At 46.0% G+C, this 17272-nt stretch overlaps 1 protein-coding gene across 3 annotated transcripts in view; it reads right to left on the bottom strand.

The window, feature by feature from the left end:
* Window positions 1-8532: 8532 nt before the first annotated feature.
* The window catches only part of FRMPD4 (FERM and PDZ domain containing 4), a 461151-nt gene continuing 452411 nt past the window's right edge, over window positions 8533-17272 (bottom strand). For 2 of the 3 annotated variants that reach the window (XM_056556170.1, XM_056556171.1), the window contains one exon: window positions 8533-10340. In XM_056556170.1, the coding sequence (XP_056412145.1) occupies window positions 8989-10340 (1352 nt within the window). In that variant the 3' untranslated portion in view covers window positions 8533-8988. Of the gene's footprint in view, window positions 10346-17272 lie in introns of all 3 variants that reach the window. The other variant, XM_056556172.1, reaches the window with a different exon arrangement.

Here is a 17272-nt window from a genome sequence, read left to right as displayed (position 1 = left end):
ATCAAGCAGTCTCCACGATGTCCCACAGGATGCCCGGACACGGGCACCCCTCTGGATCCGCCTGAGGAAGCAACTGCCGAAAATCCTGCCAGAGAAAACGAGATAAAGCGTCAGCAATTTTATTCTCAACACCAGGAACATGGCGAGCCCGGAACCATATGTTAAAACTAAGGCAACGAAGGACCAAATGCCGCAGCAAGTTAAGAACAGGAGGAGAGCCAGAAGAAAGGCTATTAATAGCACAAACCACACCCATGTTGTCACTCCAAAAACACACTCGGCGATCACACAAAGAGGCCCCCCACAGCTCCACAGCCGCCACTACCGGAAAAAGTTCCAACAGCACCAAATTCCGACACCTACCAGACTCACGCCAAGAAACTGGCCACTCCCCTGCACACCACTGAGCCCCAAAAACAGCACCAAAACCGACCGAGCCAGACGCATCCGTGAACAGAGCCAACTCGCCATTAGTGACAACGGGGGACTGAAAACAAGTACGCCCGTTGTAGGAGTCCAAAAAACCCAACCAAACCGAAATGTCGGCTTTTATGGCTCTGGTGACACGGATGCGGTGACTCGGGCGCCGAGCGCCCCTGATCGCAAATGACAGCCTGCGGGAAAAAACCCTGCCCATAGGCATGACTCTGCAAGCAAAGTTCAACAAACCAAGCAAAGACTGAAACTGGACCAAAGTAACCTTCCTAGCCACAAGGAAACCAAGCAACAAAGCACGCAATTTGCTCACCTTGTCCGCGGGAAGACGGAAAACCATAGCCAGCGTGTCAAACTCAATACCAAGAAAGGACAACACCGTGCCAGGGCCCACCGTCTTATCCACAGACAAAGGAACACCAAAACGCCCCATGAAAAAACGAAAGGTATTTAAAAGGAAGCTACAGTGATCAGAACCTGCAGGGCCAACAAAAAGGAAATCGTCCAAATAATGCGTGACAGACGAGGAACCAGTCTCATAGCGGACCACCCACTCCAGAAAAGAGCCAAACAGCTCAAAGTAGTGGCACGATATGGAGCAGCCCATCGGGAGGCAAGCATCATAAAAATAATCACCATCCACAAAACAACCCAGCAAATGATGGCAATCCGGGTGAACCGGGAGGAGGCGAAAAGCAGACTCCACATCCGACTTGGCCAATAACGCACCTCTACCCGCCCCACGGACCAAATCAACCGCCCTATCAAACGACACGTATTGCACGGAAGAATCCTCCACCGGAATACCGTCGTTGACAGAAGCCCCAACGGGAAAAGACAAATGATGGATCAACCTGAATTTCCCCTCCTCCTTCTTAGGAACCAAACCCAGGGGAGAAACCCTGAGGTTAGAAAAAGGAGGAGACGAAAAAGGACCCTCCATCCTACCCATCGCCACCTCATCCGTCAATTTGGCACGCAAAACCTCAGGATGAGAAATGGCGGATTTAAGGTTGGGAGAAAAAAGAGGGGAACCATCATACAAAAAGGGGATGAAAAAAACAACAGAAAAACCAAAACGCAACAAATCTGCAGCAACTCTATTTGGGTACAGGTCGAGCCACGGGCCCATCGCGTCCACGCTCACCGGGGTCCTTCGGGTCACCAGCGACCGGAGGCTTACCCGGCAACTTGGAAGCGGGGCGGGTGCACTTGACGGCAGCATGGGCACCCCCACAGGAGGAGCACTCATGTTTGTACTTGCACAGCCCGAAAAAACGGCAGTGGCCCTCGTTGAAAAGCCAGCACGCCCCTGGGCGGCGCACGGCCACCGCGCCGGGACCAGACACTTGTCCCGACACAGCGGCCCCAGGCTGAAAGGGGGGGATTTTAGGAGACAACATGAGCCGCAACCACACATCCGTAACTTTAACCCCCCAACCCATCTCAGGCTGAAGGGCCAGACGCCTCCTGAACTCCTCATCATAGCGCCACCAAGCCGAGCCACCGTGAGACTTAAATGAGGAATAAATCATATCCAGATAAATAAAAAGCTCAGCACAACGTTCAGGATGCCTCTGGCCCATCACACACCCCAAAACGCTAAATGCCTGCAACCAATTAGACATAGTTTTAGCAACCCGCGGTTTGCGGTCAAAAGACCGGTCACCCGGAACCCTGCGCTCCTTGTCCACCGTGTACTGATCTGCAGACACAAGTGACCAAATATCTACATAGCCATTCTCCCAGATCTTAGTCTTAACCTCATCAGATAAATGGGACCCCAAAGGACTAACCCCACAAAAGAAAGTATCCTTATGAACACTAGCACCAAAAGGAACAACAGAAGGGGACGGGGCGTCCTTATGCACACTAGCACTAGAAGGGACAACGGGAGGGGAAGGGGAAACCTCAGTAGAGACCGAACCTGACAATTGATCAGCCAGAGCCCTAAGGGCTGGCACCAAAGCAGAACCCCCCTCCGCCCCCCAAGCCCCAGAATAATTGCACTTACCATCTCCAGTGGACGTAGAAGGAACACCAACTCCTGGAACCGCAGCACTGGACGACAGGTGAAGAACACTGGACTGAGGAACAGCAGCACTGGACGACTGGGGTACAGGCACCACCGCAGGCACCGAAGCTCCGGGAACCGGCCGCCGACTTGACCGGCGCCGAGAACCAGAACGACGCCTGGAAGCACGCCTGGATCCCGCATCAGAGGAGCCTGAACCAGAAGAAATGGAAGGAGACCTCCAGCGGGAGGACCTGGAGCGCCTGCACCGCCTGGGGGATCTGGAACACCTGGACAATCGCCTGTACCTGCTCCTAGACCCAGAGCGAGAGCGGCGGCGAGAACGCCTGTGCCCTCGCCCGGACCTAGAGGGGGAACGGCCATGGGAGCTAGCACAGGAACGCTCCCTGTCCCCCCTGGCAACAGCTGGAGGAGCAGGAGGAGGGACAGCTGAAACAGCAGGAGCAGCAGCTAGTGGAGGGACAGGAGAGGGCAGGACAGGGGGGGGGGTGGAAGAGGCTGCACAAACACAGCCTGAGAGGCGTCCCCTGCAGCCGCAGATGGAGAGGGGGCCTCCTGGGTAGGGGGGAATAGCAAGGGTGAAGCAGCATCAACAGGGCTAGAAAATAGGGCAGGAGCTGCATCCACAGGGCCAGGAGTCGGAGGGACCACAGACTCACCGGAGGAGCTACAGCTGGCCTGCGCCCCCATGGCAGTAGAGGAGACTGGAGGTGCTGCAGGCTGGGACTGCTGGAGACCGGAAGAGGCACGCTGTCTCAAGGAGAAAGCTCCACGTGACTGACCTCCCTGCACAGCAGGGGAAGCAGAGAGACCAGGGCTGAGACGGACAGGAGGGCGGGACTGCCTGGAGGACCGCCTACCTCCCAAGGAAGACGCTGCAGCCGATGGTGGGACAGGAGGGGAGGCGATCTCAGCAAGCAAACGAGTCAGCCACCCCTCACCCTCCTGTTCCACCCGAGCCCTAAGTTGAGAGACCAAGTCCATACCCACTCCGGCAGCAACAAAATTCTCCGGGTACGAGGGGCAGAATGAGGTGAAGGAGGAGAGATCTCCCTTTTAAACCGGTGGGAGGAGGGTAAAAACCCGGGAAAAAAGCACACCCATGATTGGTGTGATCCCCAGCTCTCAAGTCTCTGGGCAGTTTAGGAGGGAGGGGGAGGAAAAGCAGGGCGACACAAAGTCTGTAGCTGGGGAAAGGAAATTAACCCTTACAGTACTTTTTTCAAACTAAGCTCTGCAGTCAGAGGGCAAGCAAGTTATACACAGCTTGCCCTGACAAAAGACATGCCAGCTTCATGGCCTTACTAGGAACAACAGTTAGCAGTTCACAATCAAACTGTAGGGGATTAGATGGGAACCTCAGTGAGGATAGGCCAGCACTCTGGATACAAGATCCCCCCAAAAATTATCCATTTTATTAAGTCATTTTCTAATCAAATTGTTTGTATACATTTTTACCCCTTAACGACGCAGGATGTAAATGTACGTCCTGGTGAGCTGGTACTTAACGCGAAACAGCCAGTGACCCGCCGGTAATGGCCGATATGTCCGCCATTAACCCCTCTGATGCCGTGATCAATACAGATCACGGCATCTACAGCATTGCGGTCACTAAAATGGATGATCGGATCGCCCGCAGCGCTGCCGCGGTGATCCAATCATCCAGAATGGCAGACAGAGGTCCCCTCACCTGCCTCCGCTGCCTTCCATGGGTCTTCTGCTCTGGTCTGAGATCGTGATGTCCTATGCATAGCACTGAACAGTATTAGCAATCAAAAGATTGCTATAAATAGTCTCCTATGGGGACTATTAAAGTGTAAAAATTAAAGTAAAAAAGTAAAAAAATTAGATATGAGCGAACTTACAGTAAATCCGATTCGTCACGAACTTCTCGGCTCGGCAGTTGATGACTTTTCCTGCATAAATTAGTTCAGCTTTCAGGTGCTCCGATGGGCTGGAAAAGGTGGATACAGTCCTAGGAGACTCTTTCCTAGGACTGTATCCACCTTTTCCAGCCCACCGGAGCACCTGAAGGCTGAACTAATTTACGCAGGATAAGGCATCAACTGCCGAGCGGAGAAGTTCGTGACGAATCAAATTTACTGTAAGTTCGCTCATCTCTAAAAAAAAAAAAATTTTTAAATGTGAAAAACCCCTTCCCTAATAAAAACGTAAATTGTCCCATTTTCCCTATTTCACCCCCAAAAAGTGTAAAAAAAAAAAATTTTTTTATATACATATTTGGTATCTCCGCATGTGTAAATATCCGAACTATTAAAATATAATGTTAATGATACCGTAAGGTGAACGGCGTCAACGTAAAAAAAAAAAAAGGCCAAAATTGCTGCTTTTTTGTAACATTTTATTCCCTAAAAAATTTATAAAAAATGTATTAAAAGTTTTATATAAGCAAATATAGTATCATTAAAAAGTACAGATCACGCCGCAAAAAATAAGCCCTCGAAAAATGAAAAAGTTATTCAAAATAGGGGGATTTTAAACTTACTAATTTGGTTAAAAAGTTTGCGATTTTTTTAAAGCGCAACAGTAATAGAAAAGTATGTTATCATGGGTATCATTTTAATCGCATTGAGCCAAAGAATAAAGTACATGTCATTTTTATCATAAATTGTACGGCGTGAAAACAAAACGTTCCAAAATTAGCAAAATTGTCATAGAACAAGTAATTTTAGGAACAAAAGCTACAAGTTGATTCCTTCCATGTTATAAAGCAATGGAAGATCTGTCTGCATATTCTCAAATGAGCAAACACACAGATCTACCCGGCATGCTGGCCCACCTCCAAACCTTCCTGCACATACAGGGCTGCTGCAGGTAGCCCTATGTGTCTGCTCATAGAATATGCAATGTATTTCCTGCTGTCCAGCAGAGTTTGTGCAGGGTGAAATACGCTGCGTATATGCTATGTGTGACACTACCTTAAATATCGGAATGTCCCCTTATTCATTTTCTTAAAAGAAGTGACATATGAAAAATAGTAAGCTATGATTAAGAACCAAGTAGGTCCGAAACAAGTCAGCTAGAAAACATGTAGTTTGAATACTTTTTTTTAATGTTTCACAGTTTTTTAGAAGATGGCTAAATAAAATAGGTTATTTTAATTGCTTTGGAGTGCTGGCCTATCAGGCCTCAGACTTGGCTGTGCCACCTGGATTCTATTACTTTCCTGTGCATTGGGAGGGGGTCAGCTCATATCACATCTTTTAACTATTATGACTGGGGTGGTTTTATCATTTGAAATGCTGCAATGTAAAGGAGTGTTTTATTTTATTTGTCTACCCAATTTTTTGGGGTTCTTTTTTTTCTGGGTGGGACATGTTCAGCTTTCTAATTATTTAAAATTGGAGCAGAAATCATTTGTAGGGTGATCAAAATTCATTAAAAAAAGACACATTTTGTACACATACTTAAAGGGGTACTCCCATGGAAAACTTTATTTATTTATTTTTTTTTAATCAACTGGTGCCAGAAAGTTAAACAGATTTGTAAATCACTTCTATTTAAATTTTTTAATCCGTCTAGTACTTTTTAGGGGCTGTATACTAAAGAGAAATCCAAAAAAGAAATGCATTTCCTCTGATGTCATGACCACAGTGCTCTCTGCTGACCTCTGCTGTCCATTTTAGGAACTGTCCAGAGCAGCATATATTTGCTATGGGGATTTTTTCTGCTCTGGACAGTTCCTAAATTGGACAGCAGAGGTCAGCAGAGAGCACTGTGGTCATGACATCAGAGGAAATGCATTTCTTTTTTGGATTTCTCTTTAGTATACAGCCCCTAAAAAGTACTGGAAGGATTAAGATTTTTTAATAGAAGTGATTTACAAATCTGTTTAACTTTCTGGCACCAGTTGATTTAAAAAAAAAAAAAAAAAGTTTTCCACGGGAGTACCCCTTTAAGCAATGCTCTTTTCCTTGTGGTGTTTTTTTCCACTAGTGGAGTCTTTTTTTAGTGGCATTTTCTTTCCAAATGCAGCAGGGTCCAGGTCTTACATTTTTTCAGGTACTATGTGGTGGTTCTGTTTGCTTTTTTTTTCCAGCTTAAAAACACATATATAAGTGCATGTCACCTTTTTGTTAGCTTTTTTGTAGATTTGTTATGGGGACAACACTATATAAAAAATTCCACCCAAAACACAGATACTAAAACACAGAGGCATCTTTAGCCTGGAGACAGACAAAAGTCAGAAAATGCAAGTGGGATTTCAGCTCAGCACAGTGTATAGAGTAAACAGTAGAGTGTAGAGATCTGAGGGGGGAGTCTGCGGCCTCAGCCAATCACAGCCCATCTCGCACTGTAGTGCTCTGGGCTGTGTGTAGCTGAGTGAGGGAGGAAGTTCTCTCCAGCAGGGCTTCAGATGATGTTATGCCTGCTGGGGTAGCCCCTTCCTAGCCCGTGGAGCTCACTAAGACAGTGCAGAAGATACAGAACAATATCAAGGTAGAAAACTTAAAAATAAAAAAATTAAGGCAGGGGGTGGTTTATCTTGATGGGGGGAATGAACTGGAAGGATTATAAAATTTTTCAAGATCATGACAAGTACAAAGCAGAAAATGAGTGTTCAGTGACATCAAATTGTTGCCCAGAAAGTGCCCACTGAGCCAATCACTAGCGGATTCTGGTTACTACCGCAGCCAATGGTTGGCTGAGTGGGTATTACCTTTATCAACACTCGAATAAGCGTGCCGGAAAGCATTGGGGCCTGAGAGCCATCATAATGGAAGTAGCAAGGGATTTCTTTTTTACAACACCTGGGGGCATTTAAAAAAAAAACTTTCTGCCCGTAAAATCCCTCCAAAGGGAGGATGAGCTGCAGTACCAGACACAGACCATGGGCAAAAGGGTGCATTTTCTAAATAAAAAAAATACCAGACTCTTGTTGTCATTTTGTTTAATCCTCCCTTCAAGGAAATGTGTCACCAAATTTTGTACATTTTTTTTTTAGAGGTTTAATAAATTTTTCACATTTTTTAAATATTTTTGCTAATATTTTTTACATTTTTTATTTGTCACAAAATATGAAAAATTAAAAAATAACATCATATTTCCCACTCTTGACCAGCAGAGGGCGCTAACATGAGGAATCAGATGAATAGAAAGGAATTGCTGTAAAATATGGCCTTGCTTTCCTGCAAGTCCCTCTTGTGTCTGTATGCAAATAGAGTGGGGGATGGGAATCTGTAGTCCACTAGCCAGAGCCATTTTGTCAGTGATTGATAAATGCAGACTACCAAAAGTCTCTCACACACTTTTCTGCTCTAACTTTTCCTCACTGCCTGCTCCTCCGCTCCTTACTGCCTGCTCCTCCGCTCCTCACTGCCTGCTCGTCCGCTCCTCACTGACCGCTCCTGCACTCCTCACTGCCTGCTCCTGCACTCCTCACTGCCCGCTCCTCACTGCCTGCTCCTACGCTCCTCACTGCTTGCTCCTCCGCTCCTCACTGCCTGCTCCTCCGCTCCTCACTGCCCGCTCCTTCGCTCCTCACTGCCCGCTCCTAAGCTCCTCACTGTCTGCTCTTCCGCTCCTCACTGCCTGCTCCTCCGCTCCTCAATGCCTGCTCCTCTGCTCCTCACTGCCCACTCCTCACTGCCCGCTCCTCCGCTCCTCACTGCCCGCTCCTCCGCTCCTCACTACCCGCTCCTCGGCTCCTCACTGCCCGCTCCTGCGCTCCTCACTGCCTGCTCCTCCGCTCCCCTCTGCCCGCTCCTCACTGCCTGCTACTCCGCTCCTCACTGCCTGCTCCTCCGCTCCCCTCTGCCCGCTCCTCACTGCCTGCTACTCCGCTCCTCACTGCTTGCTCCTCCGCTCTTTACTGCCCGCTCCTAAGCTCCTCACTTTCTGCTCTTCCGCTCCTCACTGCCTGCTCCTCCGCTCCTCACTGCCTGCTCCTCCGCTCCTCACTGCCTGCTCCTCACTGCCCGCTCTTCGGCTCCTCACTGCCCGCTCCTCGGCACTTGTTAGTATAAGATTCATTTGTATTCGTTTGTGTAAATGAGGACACATACACAGCATGAACAAAAAAAAAAAACAATTTATTATATATATATATATTTATTTATTCTCTAGTAAATCATAATACCTTCTTGGATGTGAAACATATTTCATCATTTTCAGAGCTTAAAAATTATAATTTAAAATATTAAATATTGTTTATTTACATTATGATTTCATTTGCTATATCTAATGTGACTGGGCTGAAAGGAAAAGAGGAAGATGCAGCATAGGTTAACTGCTTACATAATAAGCCTGCAGATAATGCAAGATAAGTAGTTGAGGTTCATTAGGCTCTTAGATGCTTCATTTTTACAAGATGCCGCATCACATCAGCATTTTAGCTAATGAGCAATGCCATTTTCTCAGTATGGTTTAGGGACAGATGTGTCGTGGTGGATAGTAGGTTACAAGCGAGTAATGCAATTTACATTGGTCTATACATATGTAAAGAAAAGGTTTATGTATGGCTTTGTTAAGGTAGTTTATGAAGTGACTATCTTAGCTTATTTGTTCAAAAGCGTTTTAAGAGAACGTGTTAGTGTGCTTACAACGGCAGCCATAGTACTAGAGTGTCGAGCCATAAGTTTAACACTGGGATCACTGAACACCTTTGCAGATGTGGACTCGGCAGCCTTCAACAAACAAATGTAGTTTAATACCACCTCATCTATTTTTGCTATAATTTCTTGTTGTTGGGATTCAGAGTTCACCGTTTTAACTAATCGCATGCAAGCTTCTGTTAAACAACAGAGAATTTGAAAACTTGAGGTCATAGCTGACAGCATTTCTTCTGGACCCTTGTCCGAGGTGGCCATCTTCCTGCAGGCACTTCCTAGCTGTCTGGATTCAACAGAAAGTCGTTGTTTATACTGAGACAGCTCCTGGTCATAGGTATCGATGCTTGCATCTTCCCCCTTTCCAGTGTGGTTTGATCGTATTAGGCAGAGTAACTCATTCGCATCTCTTTGAGCAGCATGAAACCCATCAGGTATTGCATAAACTTTTTCTTTTAGTGCATTTATTCTGGTAATCTTTTCATCAAAGTCCATGTTCTGGACACTCATCTCAGTTTGCCCAGACACCTGTTCCTCCTCAGTATGCTTTTTGGCCATTACTATACTGGCCCTGGGAGATTCTGTATCTTTACTTCCACTAGGTAGGAATGAAGGCTCTCCTTTTTGACCTTCCACTGGTGATTGTGGTAGATACACACATGACAATTCCTTATTTTCATTATTATTACCATGGTCTACCTCTTCAAACTCATCTTCTTCATCATCAGCATTCTTCCCCCTGTTTTGGAAGCAGTAACTAAAGGGCCCCCGACATCTCCAGTTGCTTGAATCTAGCTTCAACAAAGGCAGCGACCTAGACTGTTTTTGTACCTTTTGCATAGAGCCAGTGGAGGTTGACCTTTTATTATCTTTGCTTTCATTGAGTGTATTCACAGAACTATGGGAACAACTTTTGGAAATTTTTTTCCCTAATGGAAGCTCAAGTCTCTTTTCAGACCTGGACTGTCCTGTCTCCACCCCGTCCAAGCACAAGCTTATTGAAGAAATTTTCTTGTCTGTTACTTCTGTGCCTGAGGATCTTGTTATGACACTGCTGCTCCTTCTTAGTACCTTTCTATTATGTGGCATTTTCAGACTTCCTCCCATGATGTCATACTGGTGTGAACTTATCTCTGCGGCACAGGCCTGGTTCCCTTGGTGAAAATGGAGAGAGTCTTGGTTCTGAGTTGGCACATTTGATTCTGAGCAAATGCTGGATGATGCAATAGGGTCACCTTTCAGGTGCTTATTTGTAGCTGTAGGCATGCCATCTCTTCTTCCTTTTGCAGGCTCTGTCAAAGCTACACTAGGGGTAGTAGAAAAGCGGAGATATTGTTAAGCATTTCTGAAGAAATAAATATTGCAGATAAACACATGAAGTAATAAATACAGTAAAACCTTTTCAAAAGACCTCTTCTTTGAATAGACCACCCTGTAATTCAGACCAGATCTCCTGTGACAAATTTAAATTCCACTATATATTATGCACATGTCTATATTCTTTGAGATGGCCATCACCCATTTCAGTGCAATTTTAATGGTTGTCTCAAAGAAGTTTCACTGTACTTACAATTCGCAAACATGGCTTTACACTGGTTGCCCTGTTACTTTGTCCAAGACTATTACAGTTCTAGTGAGTTAGGCAAGAACACAACTCCAAGGTAAATGCTATTAATAGGAGTGTGTTCAGAAACCCAATTTGAAACAATATATGTTGTAAACATAGAAAGAATACATGTCCAGATTTACTGTCTAATTCTTAGGCACTGTAAACTTAGACTAGATTGTCTAAAAAAGGGGCCAGAATTTTCAAAGTCTATTATGTTGTTTAATAAATATGAAGCCAAAGTGGGAAAGATACGCAACTTGCATATCTACCATTGATGAAAATTGTGCAAATGGCATAGCCCTGTGAGCTACTCTGTTTCGGTAACGCTAGGAGTTTAGTAAACAGAGTAGTGTACGGGGCAACACCATTTCTTCAACTTGTATTAAAGTCAATGGGAGTTCCCTACCACCTCTAGCGTCCAACAACAGGCTGTAGGTGGCCAAAAAGCCAATTGACGAGATAGAACAACCCCATTTTTGTCTTGTCCACAGTGCTCTCTGCTGACACCTGATGCCCGTATCCGGAACTGTCCAGAGCAGGAGAAAATCCTCATAGCAAACTTAGGCTACTCTGGACAGCTCCTAATAAGTACTGGAAGGATAAAGATCTTTTAATAGTAATTTACAAATCTGTTTAACTTTCTGGCACCAGTTCATAAAAAATAAAAATAAAAAAAAGTTTCCCACCAGAGTACCCCTTTAACTCCTTAAGGACTGAGCCCTTTTTCACCTTAAGGACTCGGCCATTTTGTGCAATTCTGACCACTGTCACTTTAAACATTAATAACTCTGGAATGCTTTTAGTTATCATTCTGATTCCGAGATTGTTTTTTCGTGACATATTCTACTTTAACATAGTGGTAAAATGTTGTGGTAACTTGCATCCTTTCTTGGTGAAAAATCCCAAAATTTGATGAAAAATTTGAAAATGTTGCATTTTTCTAATTTTGAAGCTCTCTGCTTGTAAGAAAAATGGATATTGCAAATAATTTTTTTTATTCACATATACAATATGTCTACTTTATGTTTGCATCATAAAATTGATGAGTTTTTACTTTTGGAAGACACCAGAGGGCTTCAAAGTTCAGCAGCAATTTTCCAATTTTTAACAAAATTTTGAAACTCTTTTTTTCAGGGACCAGTTCAGGTTTGAAGTGTATTTGAAGGGTCTTCATATTAAAAATACCCCCACAAATTACCCCATTATAAAAACTGCACCCCCCCAAAGTATTAAAAATGACATTCAGTGAGCGTTTTAACCCTTTAGGTGTTTCACAGGAATAGCAGCAAAGTGAAGGAGAAAATTCACAATCTTCATTTTTTACTCGCATGTTCTTGTAGACCCAATTTTTGAATTTTTGCAAGGGGTAAAAAGGAGAAAATTTTTACTTGTATTTGAAACCCAATTTTTCTTGAGTAAGCACATACCTCATATGTCTATGTAAAGTGTTCGGCGGGCGCAGTAGAGGGCTCAGAAGGGAAGGAACAACAAATGGTTTTTGGGGGGCATGTCACCTTTAGGAAGCCCCTATGGTGCCAGAACAGCAAAAAAAAAAAAAAAACACAAGGCATACCATTTTGGAAACTAGACCCCTCGGGGAACGTAACAAGGGGTTAAGTGAACCTTAATACCCCACAGGTGTTTCACGAGTTTTGCATATGTAAAAAATAAAATAAAAATTTTACCTAAAATGTTTCTTTTCCTACAAATTTTACATTTTTAAAAAGGGTAAAAGCAGAAAATACCCCCCAAAATTTGCAACCCAATTTCTCCCGAGTACGGCGATACCCCATATGTGGCCCTAAACTGTTGCCTTGAAATACAACAGGGCTCCAAAGTGAGAGCGCCATGTGCATTTGAGGCCTAAATTAGGGATTGCATAGGGGTGGACATAGGGGTATTCTACGCCAGTGATTCCCAAACAGGGTGCCTCCAGCTGTTGTAAAACTCCCAGCATGCCTGGACAGTCAGTGGCTTTCTGGTAATACTGGGAGTAGTTGTTTTGCAACAGCTGGAGGCTCCGTTCTGGAAACCGTGGCGTACCAGACTTTTTTCATTTTTATTGGGCAGGGGAGGGGGGCTGGGTAGGGGTATGTGTATATGTAGTGTTTTTTACTTTTTATTTTATTGTGTGTTAGTGTAGTGTAGTGTTTTTAGGGTACAGTCACACGGGCGGGGGTTCACAGTAGTTTCTCACTGGCAGTTTGGGCTGCGGCAGAAAATTTGCCGCAGCTCAAACTTGCAGCTGGATACTTACTGTAAACCTCCGCCCATGTGAGTGTACCCTGTACGTTCACATAGGGGGGGGGGGGGGGGGGCGACATCCAGCTGTTGCAAAACTACAACTCCCAGCATGTACGGTCTATCAGTGCATGCTGGGAGTTGTAGTTTTGCAACAGCTGGAGGCACACTGGTTGTGAAACACCGAGTTTGGTAACAAACTCAGTGTTTTGCAACCAGTGTGCCTTCAGCTGTTGCAAAAGCTACAACCCCCTGCATGTACGGACAGCGGAAGGGCATGCTGGGTCTTGTAGTTATGCAACAGCTGGAGGCATACTACTTTGCCTGGGGATGCTGGGGATTGTAGTTATGCAACAGCTGGAGACACACTGGGTTTGCTACTTAACTCAGTGTGCCTTCAGCTGTTGCAAAACTACAACTCTCAGCAGTCACCGACAGCCAACGGGCATGCTGGGAGTTGTAGTTATGCAACCAGCAGATGCACCACAACTCCCAGCATGCACTTTAGCTGTTTGTGCAAGCTGGGAGTTGTAGTTATACAACAGCTGAAGGTACACTTTTCCATAGAAAAAATGTGCCCCCAGCTGTTGCAAAACTATAAGTCCCAGCATGCCCATAAGGGAATGCTGGGAGTTGTGGTGGTCTGCCTCCTGCTGTTGCATAACTACAGCTCCCAGCATGCCCTTTTTGCATGCTGGGAGCTGTTGCTAAGCAACAGCAGGAGGCTGTCACTCACCTCCTGCTGCTGCTCCGTGCACAGGTCAGTGCCGCCGCAGCCGCTCCTGGGGCCCCGATCCCAACATTAATGCCGGGGATTGGGGTCCCCAGCTCCTGGGGTCTTCTTCCCGCACCCGCTCACGTCCTCCGGAAGAGGGGCGGAGCGGGTTGCGGGAGTGACATCCGCAGCAGGCGCCCTGATTGGTCGGCCGGGAAACCAGTGCCACCTCACCCCTGCTGGCTATGGCTGTTCTGGGCCGTCAGAGTTGGCCCCCAACAGCCTGTAATTCTGGGTCACCGGGGTCATCATGACCCCCCTGGGCGATATGCCGCGATGCCTGCTGAACGATTTCAGCAGGCATCGGGCACCGGCTCCCCTCTGGCTAGCTGGGGGCCGGGATTTGACAGGACGTACTCAAACATCCTGAGTCCTTAAGGACTTGGAAAAGGGGCCGTTTGAGTACGTCATGCGTCCTTAAGGGGTTAAGCCACACCCACTTTTACAGAAGCCATGTCTTTTTTTCCAAAACTATCCGTGTCCCATTTCTAAAAGTGTCAAAACTTATAACAAATGTGGTGTAAGTCAATGGCCGACATTTATCATTGTCTTTAGATTGTCTTAAATAAATAAATAAATAATAAATTGTCTTCTGTGTCTAGAAAAGATGCAAAAAAGGCACAAGTAGGGTTTATTTGTGCTTTTTTGCACCTTTCGGTTTACACATTTCTGCTGATTTTGAGTTGCAATCCACTGATTTTGGCAATACACATGATATGGAAGGGTTTTATGAAATGCCCAAAACGTATCAAATGCTCTGCAACTATTTAATAAATTTGGTGCTCTTGCACATAACCAGCACACACAAAAAAAAGGTGCAGAAAAATGCTTCACTTACACCTACAAAGATAAATGCTTCACTTACACCTACAATGATAAATGCCAGCCAATGTGCTTGTACAAAATCGTTGGCTAATTTCTGGGGCTATTACACAGGCTTGTTTTGCTAGTAATTGCCCAGTGTAATAAGACCCTATGTAATACAGGATAGGAGCACAAAGGCTTATAACTTACTAGAACTGGCAACACAGTTTACAGATGGTCTGCTACACTAATAAAATAACACAAGCTGTATTCTGAGTCCAGCGCTAGCTCTCCAGTCCAGCCCCACTCCCCCTGCTTACTTCCCCTGATGAAGCGCTCTCTCTGCTCTGCTGATGACATTCTCAACACATTGCATTGGCTGCCACAGCCAGTCAGTGCTGACAATGGATTTAGAAGATCATCAGCAGAGCAGGTATAGTGTGCCATCTAGGGAAGCAGTGAAGATCAGCATTGCTAGACTCAGCTTGCAGAAAAATCGTGAGTATAGTGTATTTTATTTTGTTATAACCAAATCATATTATATATTGTATATTAGAAAACCATTTTAAGTGTTTCAAACTAGGATGACAATGTTGTAAATGATAAGGCAGAATCCCAGTGCTGGGAATTGCTTAATTTATAGAATCCTCTCTCACATTTTCTTTTGCTTGGGTTAGAGTAAGGCCCAGGAACCACTAGACATCCAGGGTGTACTTGCTGATGCCCCTTTCCTTCCTGATCCTCACACATAGCCTTATCCCCTGGAGCAGCCACAGAGGTCCACAGAGAACAGAAAGGAGACAGACAGAAAACACAGACAGACATGACCCACTGGGAATTTACCTAATAGTGCTAATTACCAGTGTGGACCTGGCTGATTATATGACTTATGTAAGAGTTCGTCATATATATGTATAAATATATATATATATATATATATATATATGATCAGCTATTAAAGAGGTCATTTTAAAACGCCACATATCACAAGATATGACCTTTGTAGGCATTAGGACTTCTGTTGGGACTTAAGTGATCAGGCTCATCATAAGGGCTTCGTAGACCCAACATACTATAATCAGCCCATATATGAAGACTGTCCACTTGCTGGAGACTCTCTAAGTACTGGCTCACCAGGTTGTGGGCTGCAGGTCAGCAAAAAAGAGTTGGCAACAGGAGGCTGAATAATGGAGGGAGGGCAAGAAAACAGAGGGAGAAGGCAGAGCTTCACCTCTTCCCTTATAAACAGTGTTCTCCGAACTTTCTCATTCTCAGGGCTTAGAACCTTTTTTGTGTCCTTCTAATCTGCCGACCCAGGACTATAGAAGAGTGGAAACAATGTGATCTCACCAGGAGCAGCACGGACAGTGGCCTCAACTAGGAGAGCTGCCCTTTGTGTGAAACAGCAGAATGGCGTAAAGGAAATCTGCACAGTAGGGCCTGATATTCCAATAGTGAGTGATGATCTTTGTAATTGCCAGTGGCGTACTTAGGGGGGGCGGCCGGGGTGGCCCGCCCCGGTTGCCGCTCACAAGGGGGGTGCCAGGGGCGGACTGACCCGCCGCCACCACTACTGAGGTCCCAGATCCCCAGCAGACAGCGATGCCTTCTCCTGTATGCGCGATACACGTACATACAGGAGAAGGTGTCCCCTCTGTGTGAGCCGCATCTGCAGCTACACAGAGGAGACGTGACCTCTGCCCCCACGCAGCACAGGCGCCGATGAAGTCACTCATCGGCGCCTGTACTGTGGAGGGGAGAAGACGTGGGCCCTGCAGCTGAGGAGATCGCTGCGTGGGACATCAGGTGAGCATCCTTTTTTAATTTATTTTTTCTCAACTCTGCATACACCTATGGGGAAGGGGAGGAGGGGGGGTTACTCTACATATACCTATGGGGAAGGGGTGGGGGGGGGTTACTCTACATATACCTATGGGGGAGGGGGGGTTACTCTACATATACCTATAGGGGAGGAGGGGGGTTACTCTACATATACCTATGGGGGAGGAGGGGAGGTTACTCTACATATACCTATGGGGAAGGGGAGGGGGGGGTTACTCTACATATACCTATGGGGGAGGGGGCGGTTACTCTACATATACCTATAGGGGAGGAGGGGGGGGTTACTCTACATATACCTATGGGGGAGGAGGGGGGTTACTCTACATATACCTATGGGGGAGGAGGGGGGGTTACTCTACATATACCTATGGGGGAGGAGGGGGGGGGTTACTCTACATATACCTATGGGGAAGGGGAGGGGGGTTACTCTACATATACCTATGGGGAAGGGGAGGGGGGTTACTCTACATATACCTATTTGGGAGGAGGGGTTACTCTACATATACCTATGGGGAAGGGGACGGGGGGTGTTACTCTACATATACCTATGGGGAAGGTGAGGGGGGTGTTACTCTACATATACCTATGGGGAAGGGGAGGAGGGGTGTTACTCTACATATACCTATAGGGAAGGGGAGGGGGGTTACTCTACATATACCTATGGGGAAGGGGAGGGGGGGGTTACTGTACATATACCTATGGGGAAGGGGAAGGGGGTTACTCTACATATACCTATGGGGAAGGGGAGGGGGGGTTACTCTACATATACCAATGGGGAAGGGGAGGGGGGGTTACTCTACATATACCTATGGGGAAGGGGAGGGGGGTTACTCTACATATACCTATGGGGAAGGGGAGGGGGGGGGGTTACTCTACATATACCTATGGGGAAGGGGAGGGGGGGGGTTACTCTACATATACGTATGGGGAAGGGGAGGGGGTGGGGTTACTCTACATATACC

This window comes from Hyla sarda, chromosome 2, assembly GCF_029499605.1.
Source record: "Hyla sarda isolate aHylSar1 chromosome 2, aHylSar1.hap1, whole genome shotgun sequence".
Classification (NCBI taxonomy): Eukaryota; Metazoa; Chordata; class Amphibia; order Anura; family Hylidae; genus Hyla; species Hyla sarda.
This window is presented reverse-complemented; position numbering and strand designations above follow the sequence as displayed.